The sequence below is a fragment of the Rhinopithecus roxellana genome, chromosome 8 (assembly GCF_007565055.1).
Source record: "Rhinopithecus roxellana isolate Shanxi Qingling chromosome 8, ASM756505v1, whole genome shotgun sequence".
NCBI classification, from domain to species: domain Eukaryota; kingdom Metazoa; phylum Chordata; class Mammalia; order Primates; family Cercopithecidae; genus Rhinopithecus; species Rhinopithecus roxellana.
The window spans coordinates 13,985,010-14,001,572 of NC_044556.1; the positions used below are offsets into that span (position 1 = coordinate 13,985,010).

The following is a 16,563-nucleotide window of genomic DNA, read 5'->3' on the forward strand; positions in this document are numbered from 1 at the left end:
CACTGGGAGTAAATGGGGCCATCCGTAGGCAGACATCTGACGGAGCCCTCGTCCCCTACTCCCCCCAAGCCAAACCAGACACATGGGTCCTGGGGTCAGAGTTTTAATCCTGGGAGAAAGAATCTGGCCACTGGGCCATGCCCTGGGACTGGCCCACTGGTCCCCGGCGTGTCCGAATCAGTGCTCCAGTGCCCGCCTCTTCTCCAGCTTCTTCTGTAGCTCTGCCGTCATGTCCGCCAGCCCTGGGGGTTCAGGACCGGGAGCTGCAGCTGGCCCAGGGATCCCCAGTCCATGCCCTGCCCACTGACAGCCACCCAGGACCAGCTACAGATTTGCAGGGCCCCATGCAACATGACAGTGTGCTCGAAGGCATTAGGAATTTCAAGACAGAGACAGCAGAGCCTTAAAAGACAGGGTGCTTCAGAGTGTGAGGCCCTGTGTGACTGCATGGTCACACGCCTGGGAAACCTGCCCCACACTGACCCCACAGACCCCTTACCAGCTGTGGGGAAGAGAGGCTGGGCTGAGCTGGCTGGCAGCTTCCTGGCCAAGCCACCATTAAAGACTCTGGGCTCTGGAAGAGAAGACAGATGAGGCCAGGTGCGGTGGCTTACGCTGGTAATCCCAGCACTTTGGGAGGCTGAGGTGGGTGGATCCCTTGAGGTCAGACGTTCGATACCAGCCTGGGCCACATGGTGAAACCCCTTCCCTACTAAAAATACAAAAATTAGATGGATGTGGTGGCAGGTGCCTGTAATCCCAGCTACTTGAGAGGCTGAGGCAGGAGAATCGCTTGAACCCAGGAGACAGAGGTTGCAGTTAGCTGAGATGGCACTACTGCCTGGGGCGACAGAGTGAGGTTCCATCTCAAAAACAACAAAGACAGATGCGGGCTGAGGCTGGCCTGCCATCAGGTGAGGGCGGGATTTGTGGGGGACCCCTACCTGGCTTGGGTCCAACGGGTGGCTTTGGAAGCTTTGCAGGAGCCTTTGGCAACTTCTTTGGCTTCACGATGACCGGCCGACTAGAGGAAGCCACTGCGTGGACAAAAGTGTAATGTGTCACATCAGCTGTTCACCTGCTTCCCCAGCCCCCAGCTCTCAGCAGCTCTGTTCCCCACCCACCGTCTTGGTTCTCATAGTCAACAACTGGGGCATCTCCAATGGGGGTCACGTAGTTCTCTTCCTGGTTCGGTAGTGGGGGCAGTGGGGGTAACAGGGGCAGCTTGTCCTGGCTGGACACAGGCACAGAGGTAGGTGGCAGCGGCTTGGGGCCACCTGTGCAGGGTGCAGGACCTGATGGGGAAAGGTGGTCACTGTCAAGACCCACGTCATACAGGGACACCTTGGTGGGGGGTCCGTGTGCATGCCTGGAGACATGCATATGTCCCTGTGTGTCTGTGTGCCCCCATGTATAAGTCTGTCTGGGCTGGGCGCAGTGGCTCACACCTGTAATCCCAGCACTTTGGGAGGCCGGGGTGGGCGGATCACCTGAAGTCAGGGGTTCAAGACCAGTCTAGCCAATATGGTGAAACCCCATCTCTACTAAAAATATAAAAATTAGCCTGGCATGGCGGCAGGCTCCTGTAATCCCAGGCAGGAGAATCGCTTGAACCCAGGAGGGACAGGTTGCAGTGAGCTGAGATCACGCCACTGCACTCCAGCCAGGGTGATAGAGCTAGATTCCTTCTCAAAAAAAAAAAAAAAGTCTATATGTCTTTGTATGGCATATGCATGTACACTAATTGAATCTGGATACCAGGTTTGTACAAACATCCCTGTTGTGTGTATACATGTGTGACTCTGCACGCCTGCTAAGGTAGCTGCTTTAGTCCTTGTCTAGATGAGTGTGTTATGCCCATGTATCTACACATGTCCGATTTTGTGCCTGTGCATGGATGCGTCTGCATTTATGTGTACACACGTGATTGTGGCATGAGACAGGTGTATTTGTGCTACATAGCGTGTGTATGTGACTGGAATCGGGGGACATGTGTATTCATGCATGTGTGGATCTGTTGTACCCACACAAGTGTATGTCACCTTCTGGCTAGGCAGGTGGCCATAGTTCATGAATCATGCATGTGTGTGTGGATATGGCACTTGGGGGTCCTTGCATACGCCCAGCCCAGGGAAGACCAGAGTACCCACGCTACGTTCCTTTCTAGTGTGTTCTCTGCCTCCTCCTCTCACTCCATAAACAGGACCGATTCCCACCTCTTTCGCAACAGCCACCCTGATTCCCGGTCTCTGGGGGGCTACTGCTTCTCCGGATGCGCCTTCTGACCCCCTCAATGCCCATTTCTACCTAAGAAGATCCTTTGGGACCATCTACAAAGACCCACTCTTCTAGGAAGCTCTCCCTGCTCTGCCCCCATGTTCTCCCGAACTCTAGGCGCCTCCCCCGAGCCCACGTTTTTCCTCCAAATTCGACCCTACAGGGTGAGAGTGTCTGTGGGTAGCTCTGTCCCAAGCTGGGACTCCCGCCCTCTCCCCCAACACACACCCTGATGGCAGGGTCTGAGTCATTTCTGTCCTTGCAACTTTGGGAACAACATCAGACACAGGCGGTGCAGCCACCAAGCTGAGTGAAGGGGCGTGGCTGAATCGGGGGTCCTTGATCCCTCCCACCTCGGCCCGCGGGGAGGGGGCGTCACCTGGGCCCAGGGCGGAGGGCGCCACCCACACACTCTCGCCATTCTCCTTATCGGCTTCCACGTAACCTGGAACAGAGAAGGCGTCCTGGAGGAAGGGGCGGGGCGTCCGTCCAAGCGGGGGCGGGAGAGGTGAGGACTGGGACCCCGAACTCCCCGAAGGCGCACCCACCTAGCACCTTCTCGTAGTCCTCGTCCAACAGGAATGGCACCAGCGCCTTTTTGGTGTGCGACACGAAATAGTTGACTACGGCGTCCAGGGAGGTGCAAGAGAACTGGGGGCAGATGGGGGAGGGGTCAGGCTGCTGGGTAAGGGACGGCGACCCCACAAAGGCACTTCTAGGGACCCCGGCCCAACGCTCACCGGCTCTTCCACGTCGATCACGTACTTGGGGCCCTCCCGCTTCACCTTGTAATGCCGGACCACGTGCGTCCTGCACCAGCAGAAAGCGAGTGAGTGGCTCAGCCCAGGCTCCCACACCGCCCCCCAGGGAAGGCCCCGCTCCGAATCCAGGCTCCGCCCCCAATAGAAACAGGTGCATACTGGCTTTGCCCCCACAGAAGACCCAGCCACTGACTGGCTCCACCCTGTGAAGGACCTAAGCCCCTCTATCCTCCCGGAGCATTGACTGAACCGACCCACCCCCACAGAAGACCCCACCCCTAGTTTTGGCACCACCTCCAGGGAGGGACCAGGCCAGACTAACAGCCTAGGAAAGGTCAGCCCCTAATTCTGGCACCGCGCCTAGGGCGAACCAGGCCCTAAAGACTCCGCCCCAGGTAGGCCCCTCCCCCTGTAGTGGCTCCACCCCCTGGCCCCGACTCCACCTTCTACATCGCCTTGCCCAACCCTGGACTGGGCTTGAGGATTTGGCGAAAGGCTCTAACTCCGCCCCCAGGGTGGCCCCGCCTCCATAGCCCTATTCAACTTCCAAAGGGTCATGGCCGTGACTCCACCCATAGATCCTGACTCTGCCCAAAAAGCCCATTCCCACCGTTGGATTTGACTTCATCCCCTCCAGTGGCCCAGACCTGGCCCCCGCGTACCTGACGTTCCGGAGGAGCCGACCCTAACCGAGGGGTCTGACTCCACCTGCAGGGAATCCCAGCTCCTAACCCAAGACCTGACTCCTCCTGCAAAGGGGTCTGCCTGGGCTCTACCTTCTTCCCCAGGCATTGACCCCGTACCTGGGGCAAGGCCAGCCTCAGGATCCCACGATCCCGGAGCGCTGACCCCGCCCCCCAGCCCGGCCACCCCAGCTCTGACTCCGCCCGCAGTGTGCTCTGCTCAGCTCTAGCTCGGTCCCCAGTCTCCCCTGCTGAGGTCGACTCCGCCCCCGGTCTCCCCTGCTCAGCTCTGACTCCATCCCCAGCCCGCCCAGCCCAGCTCTGACTCCTCCCCCAATCCGTCCAGCTCAGCTCTGACTCCGCCCCCAGTTCGCCCTTCTCAGCTCTGGCTCCGTTCCCAGGCCTACCCACTAGCCGGTAGGGCTCCGCCCTTGCTCCTGACCACGCCCCTGCGCCCACCCTCCTCCCCACCCACGGCTCCCGAGACGCGCATGCGCACCCATTGTGCATCTGCCGCGTGGTGACCGACACGCCGTCAGCACCGTCCCCGCTGGGCCGCAGCAGCAGGTTCCCGCACTCGGGATAGCGCTCCAGGAGCAGTTGTGCCTCCAGCCGGCTCACCTTCAGGAAGCACCTGTGGAGGGCCGCGTCACCCACTTGGGATCCCGGAGACCAAGTCCGCTCTTCCGCACGTAAACCCCGCCTCCTCTGAGACCCAGCCCCGTCCCCATCCCCTAGGCCCAGGAGACCCTGCCCTGCTCTCCAGACCCAGGCCCCTTCCACGGAGGCACAGTCTGGCCTTCCAGGCTCCTAGTTTTTGTGGCTTTTTTTTTTTTTTTTTTTTTTTGAGACGGAGTTTCGCTCTTGTTACCCAGGCTGGAGTGCAATGGAGCGATCTCGGCTCACCGCAACCTCCGCCTCCCGGGTTCAAGCGATTCTCCTGCCTCCGCCTCCCGAGTAGCTGGGATTATAAGCATGCGCCACTAGACCCGCCTAATTTTTGTATTTTTAGTAGAGACGGGATTTCTGCATGTTGTTCAAGCTGGTCTCGAACTCCCGACCTCAGATGATCTGCCCGCTTAGGCCTCCCAAGGTGCTGGGATTACACGCGTGAGCCACTGCACCCGACCGGGTTTTTTTTTGTTCTTTTTTTCTTTAGAGACGGGGTATCGCGATGTTGCCCAGGCTGGTCTCGAACTGGGGTCAAGCAATCCTCCCGCCTCGACCTCCCAAAACGCTGAGATGACAGGCACGAGCCACCGCGTCCAGCCAGGCTCCTAATTCTGGCCCCGGGAGGCCCTGCCCGCCTCCGTAATCACCAAGAATCGCCCACAAAGACAATGCTCCGCCCCCAATCCAGGCCCCGCCTCTGGGGTCCTGGATACCCTCTCCGACAAATAACCCCTCCCCGGAGACGAAGCCCCACCTTCTAGACACCTAAACTGACCACCCCCAGACCCTGTCCCCACTCCTCAGGCCTAGGCCCCGCCTCTGAAGACCCTTCCAGTCCTCTAGGCCCCTAGACCCGCTTCTGGAGATCCTGCCCTGCCTCCCAGCATGTGCCTTAACGCCCCCTCCCCCTTCCCCACCCCCCATCCCCAATGCCATCGTCTTGCAAAATCCAAGACCCAACTCCAGGGGACTCAGCTCACGGCCCACCCTCAGCCACACACCCACCTCCCGTCCCCATTCTGCAGCCCCTCAGGGCACGCGGGGCACTCACGAGGGTATCTCCAGTGCACGGCGCGCCTCCTCTTTGGCCAAGACTTCAGCCATCATGTATAGGTGCCCAGGAAGCAGGGTCAGGTTGGACGGGACACGGAGCTGAGGGGCGATCGAGGGACAGTGACTGCACCCAGCCGGCCGGGAATAGATGGCTGTGCCCAAGTCACAGAGTGGCAAACTGAGGCCAGAGCTCAGAGCCAGGAACTCTGACACCTTAGGGGGCGAAGAGGGCTTCGAGAGGGTGCAGAGGAGTTGAACGAGAGTACATGCTGGGGCTAGGTGCGGTGGCTCACGCCTGTAATTCCAGCACTTTGGGAGGCCGAGGCGGGCAGATCACCTGAGGTCAGGAGTTTGAGACCACCCTGGGCAACATGGTGAAACCCCGTTTATACTAAAAATACAAAAAATTTGCCGGGTGTGGTGGCAGACACCTGTAATCCCAGCTACTCGGGAGGCTGGGGCAGGAGAATCACTTGAACCCGGGAAGGCGGAGGCTGCAGTGAGCCGAGATCACACCATTGCACTCCAGCCTGGGTGACAGAGTGAGACTCCATTCCCCGCTCACCTCACCCACCAAAAAAAAAAAAAAAAAAAAAAAAAAAAGTAGATGCTGGAATCTCAATCTAAAGTCTTCAGGGGCCAGTCTGGTCTCAAACACAATGGCCTGCCAGGGCGAGGAAGGAAACGGGCAAATCAGAGGGAAAACGGGAAGGTAGACTAAAATTCCCGGTTGATAAATGATGTCAGCTAATTTTTAAAAATTTAGCACTCTGTGGCCGGGCATGGTGGCTCACGTCTATAATCCCATCACTTCGGGAGGCCAAGGAGGGTGGATCGCTTGAGCACAGAAGTTGGAGACCAGCCTGGGCAACATAGTGAGACCCTGCTCTACAAAAAATTTTAAAAATTAATGAGATGTGGTAGTGTGTGCCTGTAGTCCCAGCTACTTGGGAGGCTGAGGCAGGAGGACTGCTTGAGTCTGGGAGTTGGAGGCTGCAGTGAGCTATGATCACACCACTGCACTCTAGCCTCGGCAATAGAGACCCTGTCTCAAAAAAATAAAATAAGAGGCCGGGCACGGTGGCTCGCACCTGTAATCCCAGCACTTTGGGAGGCTAAGGTGGGTGGATCACAAGGTCAGGAGATCGAGACCATCCTGGCTGACACAGTGAAACCCCGTCTCTACTAAAATACAAAAAAAATTAGCCTGGTGTGGTGGCAGGCGCCTGTAGTCCCAGTTGCTGGGGAGGCTGAGGCAGGAGAATGGCATGAACCCAGGAGGCGGAGCTTGCAGTGAGCCGAGACTGCGCCACTGCACTCCAGCCTGGACAACAGAGCCAGACTCCATCTCAAAAAAAAAATAATAATAATAATTAAATTAATTTAAATAAGAAATACAACTGGTCGCTGTGGCTCACGCCTGTAATCCCAGCACTTTTGAGTGGCCGAGGTGGGCCAATCACTTGAGGTTAGGAGTTTGAGACCAGCCTGGCCAACAGGTTGAAACCCCATGTATGCTTAAAAAACAAAAATTAGGCAGGCATGGGGACGGACGCCTGTAATCCCAGCTACTGGAAGGCTGAGGCACGAGAATTGCTTGAACTGGGGAGGCAGAAGTTGCGGTGAACTGAGATCGTACCACTGCACTCCAGCCTGGGCAACAGAGCGAGACTTAGTCTCAAAAAAATAAAATAAAATTTAGCACTCAGTTGATAAAACAAAGGATGTTTATGGGGTATATTTGGTCCAAGGTTTGAGGCCAGTGTACTATACTCTGGAGGCTTGTTTGGAGAATGAAAGATGGAAAGAAAAAGGAGTTTTTTTTTTTTTTTTTTTTTTTTTTTTTTTGAGACGGAGTCTCGCTCTGCTGCCCAGGCTGGAGTGCAGTGGCCGGATCTCAGCTCACTGCAAGCTCCGCCTCCCGGGTTCACGCCATTCTCCTGCCTCAGCCTCCCTAGTAGCTGGGACTACAGGCGCCCGCCACCTCGCTCGGCTAGTTTTTTGTGTTTTTTAGTAGAGACGGGGTTTCACCATGTTAGCCAGGATGGTCTCGATCTCCTGACCTTGTGATCCGCCCGTCTCGGCCTCCCAAAGTGCTGGGATTACAGGCTTGAGCCACTGCGCCCGGCCAAAAGGAGGCTTTTTGAGGAGATCTGGAGAATGGGAGAGAGGGCGCAGAGAGCCACTGCTCTTACCTCCACCACCGTTAAGATGAAGCCTTTCCACATTTCCCGACACTCCAAGGTCTCTACCTAGGGAACAAAAGAAAAAAAAGAATCCATGTCAGTGAACCTCAGTCTACTCATCAATGAAATGGGACTAGGGAAGAGTTCCTGCTTCAAAGGGCTGTTTTCTTTTTTCTTTTTCTTCTTTTTTTTTTGAGATGGAGTCTCATTCTGTCACCCAGGCTGGAGTGCAGTGGCATGATCTCAGCTAAGTGCAACCTCCACCTCCCAGGTTCAAGCGATTCTCCTGCCTCAGCCTCCTGAGTAGCTGGGACTATAGGCATGCACCATCTCGCCCAGCCTTTTTTTTTTTTCTCTTAGACATGAGGGTCTCGCTTTGTTGCCAGGCTGGTCTTGAACTCCTGGGCTCAAGCTATCCTTCTGCCTTGGCCTCCCAAAGTGCTCAGATTACAGGTGTGAGCCACCATGCTGGCTGATATTATGATTTTTGATGTTATTATATCTACATTTGAAAAACATAGGTCAGGCTGGATGCAGTGGCTCACCCCTATAATCCCAGCATTTTGGGAGGTCGAGGCGGGAGGATCACTTGAGCCTAGGAGTTGAAGACCAGACTGGGTAACATAGCGAGCCCCCTGTCTCTACAAAAAATAAAGTCTTAGCCAGGCATAGTGGAGTGTGCTTAGCTGAGGTGGGAGGATTGCTTGAGCCTGGGAGGTCGAGGCTGCAGTGAGCTATGATCTCATTACTGCACTCCAGCCTGGGCGACGAGCAAGACCCTGTCTCAAAATAAAATCATAAATAAAATAAAATAATAGAAAAACATAGATCAGTTCCCGGACCTCTCATTCTCTAAACCCTTCCATAGGCCAGGCACAGTGACTCTCGCTTGTAATCCCAGCACTTTGGGAGGCCGAGGTGGGTGGATCACTTGAGGTCAGGAGTTCGAGACCAGCTTGGCCGACATGGTGAAACCCCGTCTCTACCAAAAATACAAAAATTAGCCGCACATGGTGGCACACGCCTGTAATCCCAGCTACTAGGGAGGCTGAGGCAGGAGAATCACTTATACCTGGGAGGCAGAGGTTGTAGTGAGCCAAGATTGCGCCACTGCACTCCAGCCTGGGCGATAAGAGTGAAACTGCCTCAAAATAAAAAAAATAAATAAACCCTCGGCCGGGCGCAGTGGCTCACGCCTGTAATCCCAGCAGTTTGGGAGGCCGAGGTGGGTGGATCACCTGAGGTCAGGAGTTCGAGACCAGTATGGCCAACATGGTGAAAACCCGTCTCTACTAAAGATTCAAAAAATGAGCCAGGCGTGGTGGCACACACCTGTAATCCCAACTACTCGGGAGGCAGAGACAAGAGAATCACTTGAACCCGGGAGGCGGAGGTTGCAGTGAGCCAAGATTGTGCCATTGCACTCCAGCCTGGGTGACGGGATGAGACTTGGTCCCAAAAAAAAAAAAAAAAAAAAAAAAGAAATGAAATAAAATAAAATGAAATAAAATAAAATAAACACTCCCATAGCACCAGCTCCTTTGGGGTCAAGACCCAAGTCTTACCCAGGGCCCACAGGGCCCTGTACTACCTGCCCCTTTGTGGTTGGCACAATGGAGGGGAGGAACATTTGAGCGTCTTCCGCCAGCACCTCCCCTCAGCGCCCCTCCACCGAGGGACCTACCTTGAACTTGATCTCCTGATTCCGGAGAACCAGGCTGAAGTGGGTGCCAGGGTCACGTGAGCTTCCCCAGGGAATCTCATCAGTAAGTTTCTCAAATGCTCCCAGGTTGAGCTTCTCCACGTGCTGGGGGCACAGAAGCAGGGAGTCTGGGCACCAGTTCCTTGGCCTCCAGGCCCCCTGGATGATGTATCAGCCATCATGGCCACACCATCCTCAATGTCTGCTTGGTCTCTGGGGTCAAGGGAAGGCCAGCTCTGGAGCCTCCATTCACATCCTTACCTGGAAGTCCCGATTGCTATTGTAGAAATAAATGGTGAGACCCTGGAGGCCTGCCCAGAACTTCTTGTAATCCTGGGGACAAGAGGTGCAGAAAGAAGAGGTGAGGTGGCCAGGCTGAGTACCTCTCATGTGCTCAGTCTTGCCTCGGGGCCTTTGCACTGATTGTGCTCTCCCATGCTGCCCCCAGATCTTGATCACCTCCTGCCTTGAGTTTCTGATCAAATGTTGCCTTCTCAGGGAGACCCTCCCCACCCACAGCCCAGCTTCTGGGTATCCGTTTTCCTCTGAGAAAGGACCAGACGGAACCTTGACGTGATGAAGGACCCAGAGTAACCCCCGCCAATCTATAGAGGTGGGGGCTCTAGGGGTGAGTTGAACTAACTGGTTTAATGGTGTCCCATCCATCTTCTGTCATCCAGCTACCCACTAGCCATATATCTATCATCCATCTATCCATCCACCCACCCACCCATTTGTCCATCCACCTACCATTCACCCATTCATCTATCCATCCATCCACCCACCATCCATCCACCAATCCGTCCACCCACCCACCCATCCACACATCTATCCATCCAGTTATTCATCCACCCACCCGCCCACCCATTCATCCATCCACCTACCATTCACCCATCCACCTACCATTCACCCATCCATTCATCTGTCCATCCACCCATCATCCACCCACTCTTCCATCCATCACCCCCATCCATCTATCCATCATCCAGCCATTCATGATCTATCTCTCCACTCATTCATCCATACATACATCACCCACCATCCATCCAGTCATCCATCTACCCACTCATCCATCTGTCCACCCATCCGTCCACCCATCCATCCATCCCTACATCATCTATCCATCCATCAATCCACCCACCATCCATCATCCATCCACCCACTCATCCATGCATCCATACATGCATCTACTCATCTATCCGTGCATCCCTCCATCATCCATCCATTCACTCATCCATCCATCTACTCATCCCTCCATCATCCATCCACCTACTCATCCATCCATCCACTCATCCCTCCATCATCCATCCATGCACTCGTCCATCTATCCATCCATCCACCCACCCATCTGCCCATTCATCCATCTATCCCCCAACTCATCCATCCATCCATTCAGCCAGCCAGCCATCCACTCATCTGTCTATACATCCCTCCATCATGCATCCACCTACTCATCCATCCATCCACTCATCCCTCCATCATCCATCCATGCACTCATCCATCTATCCATCATCCATCCACCCACCCATCTGCCCGTTCATCCATCCATCCCCCAACTCATCCATCCATCCAGCCAGCCAGCCAACCATCCACTTATCCGTCCATACATCCCTCCATCATGCATCCACCTACTCACCCATCTATCATACATCCATGCACTTGTCCATCCAACCATCATTCACCCACTTGTATATGCACTCATCCATCCATCCACACATCCTCTCAGCCACCATCCAGCCCGCATCTATCCATTACCAAGTCTCCACTCATCCCCCCATCTACTCATCCACTTGTCCATCCGTAGACACACGCACAGGTACACACAGGCATTTACCTAACATTTACTGAAGGCTTTTTATGTGCTAGCCCTCCTCCAGGCACTGGGACTAGAGCAATATGGGATTAAACACCATATTACCAGTTACCATATTGCTTTACTATGTACCCACAATGTGCTGTTGAGCAAGTTATTTGAGCCATCTTTTTCTGTTTCCCCAGCTGTAAAATGGTGATAACAATGGTGCCAAGTCTGGAGGATCTCATGAGAATTAGGTGACTTTCCATACGGGAAGCACCGGGGCCTGCACTGAGTCAAGTCCTCAACATGTGAACTGTGACTGCAGCCCTAACTCCCCTATTTCCGAAGACAGAAAACTGAGACTCAAAAGATTAAGTCACTTGCAAAAGGCCTGGGAGTAAGGAAAGTGTGGAACTGGGATTAGAACCTGGGTCTTCTGAATTTGGGTCCATGATCTTTTTTGTTTTGGTTTGTTTTTTGTTGTTTTGGGTTTTTTGTTTTGTTTTGTTTTGTTTTTGAGGCAGAGTCTCACTCTATCACCCAGGCTGGAGTGCAGTGGCATGATCACGGCTCACTGCAAGCTCTGTTTCCTAGGTTCACGCCATTCTCCTGCCTCAACCACCTGAGTAGCTGGGACTACAGGTGCCTGCCACCACACCCAGTTAATTTTTTGTATTTTTTAGCAGAGATGGGGTTTCACCGTGTTAGCCAGGATGGTCTCAATCTCCTGACCTGGTGATCCGCCCGCCTCGGCCTCCCAAAGTGCTGTGATTACAAGCGTGAGCTGTTTTGTTTTGTTTTGTTTTTAAGAGACGAGTTTCACTCTGTCGCCCAGGCTGGAGTGCAGTGGTGCGATCTCGGCTCACTGCAACCTCTGCCTCCCGGGTTCAAGCGATTCTCCTGCCTCAGCTTCTCAAGTAGCTGCGACTACAAGTGCACACCACCACATCCGGCTAATTTTTGTATTTTTTAGTAGAGATGGGGTTTCATGATATGTTGGCCAGGCTGGTCTCGAATTCCTGACCTCAAGTGATCTGCTAGCCTCGGCCTCCCGAAGTGTTGGGATTACAGGTGTGAGCCACTGTGTCCGGCCTTCTTTTTTTTTTTTTTTTTTTTTTTTTGAGACAGAGTCTCACTCTGTTACCCAGGCTGAAGTGCAGTGGCACCATCTCAGCTCACTGCAACCTCCGCCTCTTGGGTTCAAATGATTCTCCTGCCTCTGCCTCCTAAGTAGCTGGGATTAAGGCGCCTGCCACCATGCCTGGCTAATTATTGTATTTTTTAGTAGAGACGAGGTTTCACCATGTTGGCCATGTTGGTCTCGAACTCCTGACCTTGGGTGATCTGCCCACCTCGGCCTCCCAAAGTGCTGGGATTACAGGCATAGCCACTGTGCCCGGCCTTCCCCATTATCTTTCTTAACCGCAGTGATCCACTGCCTCCAAAGTGTTTGTTGGCTGGGGAGGATTTGGATGCATGGAGGTAGAAGGAAAGTCCACTCCCCTATAGGTAAGGAAACCTGAGGGGCAGAGGCGGGGACATGGGCAGGGCAGGGAGGAGCTGGGGTGTTTGTTTTGATCTGTATCAGAAAATGAGGCAGGCACGGTGGCTCACACCTCTAATCCCAGCACTTTGGGAGGCTGAGGCAGGAGGATCGCTTAAGGCCAGAAATTTGAGACCAGCCTGGGCAACATAGCAAGACCCCAATTTTTTTTTTTTTTTTAGACGTAGTCTCACTCTGTTGCCAGCCTGGAGTGCAGTGGCACAGTCTCGGCTCACTACAACCTCTGCCTCCTGGGTTCAAGCAATTCTCCTGCCTCAGCCTCCCAAGTAACTGGGATCACAGGCGCGCACCACCACACATGGCTAATTTTTGTATTTTAAGTAGAGACAGGGTTTCACCATGGTGGCCAGGCCAGTCTCGAACTCCTCACTTCAGGTGATCCACCCGCCTCGGCCTCCCTAAATGCTGGGATTACAGGCGTGAGCCACTGCACCCGGCCAGCAAGACCCCATCTTTAACAAAAAAAAAAAAATTACGACAGAAAAATTAGGCCAAAAACTTAGCCAGAAGTGGCGGTGCACACCTGTAGTCGCAGCTCCTCAGGAGGCTGGGGCAGGAGGTTCACTTGAGCCCAGGAGTTTGAGGCTACAGTGAGCCATGATCATGCCCTTGCACTCCAGCCTGGGTGACAGAGTAACTCTGTCTTTTAAAAAAAGAAAGAAAGAAAGAAAATGAATATGGGGCATGGGGAAGGAGAGATGGGGCCTCAGGGAGAACGGAGGGCTGGGGGAGACATAAGCACACACACACACACACACACACGCACACACTGTCCATGGCCACTATCTGTCCTGTGGAATGTGGCCCCCACCAGCTCTTACTGTCCTCACATGTCACCTGTCCTGGCCTTCAACCCAGCAGCTGAGGTTCCCGGAGTTTGTCCTGGGCTGGGAGGGGGAGGAAGCCCGGGAGTCAGAGGGCTCCCCGTTTCCTGGAGACAGTGCCTGATCTTGTTTGTATTCAAGAGAGTGAAGGAGAGACAAAAGCAAAGATTGAGACAGAGAGAGAGAGAGAGAGACTGAGACAGACATTGGGAGAGACAGAAGGGCCAGGGAGAGAGAAAGAGAAAAAGAAACCAAATTCAAAGACACATGGAGACAGAGATAGACGCACAGAGAGGCAGATGGCCAGAACCCACCCCAGCCCCCAGCTCGTGCCCTGCCCCATCCAGCACCCACTCCATCCCTCTTGGCGAGTGAGGAGACTGGGGCTCCAAGAGGTGCTGCAGCTCCCCACAGTGACCGAACAGGGCCAGCCCCCGCCTCCCTATCTTACCCGGTCACAGGACCCCTTCTTCTCTAGAAAGCTCTCATAGTAGTGTGAAGGCAGGACACCCTTAGGCTTTGGGACCCGGGGTGGCCTCACGGCAGAGGCCATGGCACGGCCAGGGTCTTCCGCCTGGCCTCTCTTTCCAGTGGGTGCCCCAGCTGGGCCAGAAAGCTGAGAAACAGGTTCCAGGGAGTTTCCTCTGTCAGCCCGTCAACTCCCTCCCCTGCCAGGGCTGGGCAGAGGCTGAGCCGGGCAGGGCCATGATCCTAGGGAAATCCCCGCCTCTCTGGCATGGAACCAAGAAGAAAGAGAATGTGTACGTTTACTTTTATTTTTTTTTTTGAGACAGAGTCTCGCTCTGTTGCCCAGAGTGAAGTGCAGTGGCACAATCTTGGCTCACTGCAAGCTCCGCCTCCCGGGTTCACGCCATTCTCCTGCCTCAGCCTCCCAAGTAGCTGGGACTACAGGCGCTGGCCACCACACCCGGCTAATTTTTTGTATTTTTAGTAGAGACGGGGTTTCACCGTGTTAGCCAGGATGGTCTCGATCTCCTGACCTCGTGATCCAACCGCCTTGACCTCCCAAAGTGCTGGGATTACAGGCGTGAGCCACTGCGCTCGGCCAAGAATGTATAAGTTTACTTGAATGGGAGAATAATCCTGGCTATATCTGCAAAGAGAGATACATTGTCTGTCTCTTAATTTATTTATTTATTCCATTTTGAGATGGAGTTTCACTCTGTTGCCCAGGCTGGACTGCAGTGGTGCAATCTTGGCTCACTGTGACCTTTGCCTCCCGGGTTCAAGAGATTCTTCTGCCTCAGTCTCCTGACTAGCTTGGATTGCAGGTGCCTGCCACCACGCCTGGCTAATTTTTGTATTTGTAGTAGAGACGAGGTTTCACCATGTTGGCTCAGGCTGGTCTCGAACTCCTGACCCAAGTTTTCCACCTGCCTTGGTCTCCCAAAGTGCTGGGATTACAGGCTTGAGCCACCGCGCCCGGCCAGGACATGGATATCTTTAAGAGACCGTTATTCTGCCTACCACAGCCTGTTTAAGATGGTGGACAATTGATGAATTTTTGAATACTGAACCAGTGTTGGGTCCCTGGAGTAAACCCCACTTGTCATGGTATATCATTCATTTGATATATTGTTGAATTCTACTTTCTAATATTTTGTTAAGGATATCAAAACCTGGTTTTGGTATCAGGGTCATAGTTCTATAAAATGAACAGGGAAATATCCCCTTCAATTTTCTGGAAGAGACTATGTGAAATTGGTGTTAATTCTTCTTTGAACCTTTGGCAGAATTCCTTAATGAAACCATCTGGGCCTAGAGGTTGCTTTGTTGGGAGTTTTTAAATTACAAATTCAATTTCCTTAATAGTTACCAGGGCTAGACTTTGTATACATAGCAGAACAGGTGTTCCAGAAACCACAGAAAGGCCGTGGGACTATGGGCAATGTGTTCATCCACTGAACTGTCCGTTAAAGTTTATAGTATCAACTATACTGAGGTCAGTGAGTTCATTTTTGTTTCGTTTTATCTTTGTTTTTTTTTCTTCAGACAGGGTTTCGCTCCTTTTGCCCAGGCTGGAGCACAATGGCATGATCTCGGCTCACTGCAATCTCCACCTCCCAGATTCAAGCGATTCTCCTGCCTCAGCATCTGGAGTAGCTGGGATTACAGGTGCCCACCACCACCCCCCAGCTAATTTTCTTATTTTTAGTAGAGATGGGGTTTCACCATGTTGGTCAGGCTGGTCTCAAACTGCTGACCTCAAGTGATCCCAAAGTGCTGGGATTACAGGCGGGAGCCACCGCAGCCAGCCAGGGTCGTTAGTTTTCATTGTATTTGTCTAAGGCAATGTGGAGCCACAGGAGGATTTAGAGCATGGGAGGGGGGCAGGGTGCGGTGGCTCACACCTGTAATCCAAACACTTTGGGAGCCTGAGTGGGAAGATTGCTTAAGGCCAGGACTTGGAGACCAGCATGGGTAACATAGTGAGATCCCCTTCTCTTACAAAAATATTAAAAATTAGCCAGGCATGGTGGTCACGCCTGTTGTCTCAGCTACTCTGGAGGCTGAGGCAAGAGGATCATTTGAACCCAGGAGGCCAAGGCTGCAGTGAGCCATGCTTGCACCAGTGCACTCCAGCCTGGGAGACACAGCAAGGCCCTCTCTCTAAAAGAAAAGAAAATAGGCTGGGTGCAACGGCTCACACCTGTAATCCTAGCATTTTGGGAGGCTGACGCAGGTGGATCACCCGAGGTTGGGAGTTCGAGACTAGCCTGGCAAACATGGTGAAACCCCTTCTCTACTAAAATTACAAAAATTAGCTGGGTGTGGTGGCGTGCATCTGTAGTTCCAGCTACTTGGGAGGCTGAGGCAGGAGAATCGCTTGAATCTGGGAGGTAGAGGTTGCAGTGAGCCAAGATCTTACCATTGCACTCCAGTCTGGGTGACAGAGCAAGACTCCGTCTCAAAAAAAAAAAAAAAAAAAAACGAGAGAAAAGAAAAAAGAAAAAATAATAATATGGGAGGGAGGTGGTAACAGTGGTAACAGGTGCATCTTAGAAGGAGCCCTGTGGGGCAA

General features: G+C 53.5%; 1 protein-coding gene across 4 annotated transcripts; it reads right to left on the reverse strand.

Annotated features, from left to right (window-relative positions):
- Positions 1-87: 87 nt before the first annotated feature.
- Positions 88-14,196, reverse strand: STAP2 (signal transducing adaptor family member 2). Of its 4 annotated transcripts, none has more exons than XM_010367249.1 (13): positions 13,972-14,196; positions 9,596-9,667; positions 9,317-9,439; positions 7,642-7,698; positions 5,445-5,545; positions 4,221-4,355; positions 3,018-3,087; positions 2,826-2,928; positions 2,657-2,722; positions 1,125-1,295; positions 945-1,037; positions 500-712; positions 88-242 (listed from the first exon to the last, which is right to left on the reverse strand). In XM_010367249.1, the coding sequence occupies exons 1-13, from the start codon at positions 14,071-14,073 to the stop codon at positions 178-180; spliced, it is 1,371 nt and encodes a 456-aa protein (XP_010365551.1). In that variant the 5' UTR covers positions 14,074-14,196; the 3' UTR covers positions 88-177. The 4 variants fall into 4 exon arrangements, with proteins under 4 accessions (XP_010365551.1, XP_010365552.1, XP_010365555.1 ...); XM_010367250.2 differs by having other exon boundaries at positions 500-574; positions 13,972-14,170; XM_010367253.2 differs by lacking the exon at positions 1,125-1,295 and having other exon boundaries at positions 500-574; positions 13,972-14,170.
- Positions 14,197-16,563: the final 2,367 nt, after the last annotated feature.

Bases quoted from the DNA above. Each gene is read 5' to 3' on its own strand.
- STAP2 (XM_010367249.1), bottom strand. From the start codon at position 14,073: ATGGCCTCTGCCGTGAGGCCACCCCGGGTCCCAAAGCCTAAGGGTGTC. The intron at 9,440-9,595 runs GTAAGGATGTGA...CTGTGCCCCCAG, and splicing joins ATAGCAATCGGGACTTCCAG to CACGTGGAGAAGCTCAACCT. The intron at 3,088-4,220 runs GTGCGCATGCGC...CTGCTGGTGCAG, and splicing joins ACGCGGCAGATGCACAATGG to GACGCACGTGGTCCGGCATT.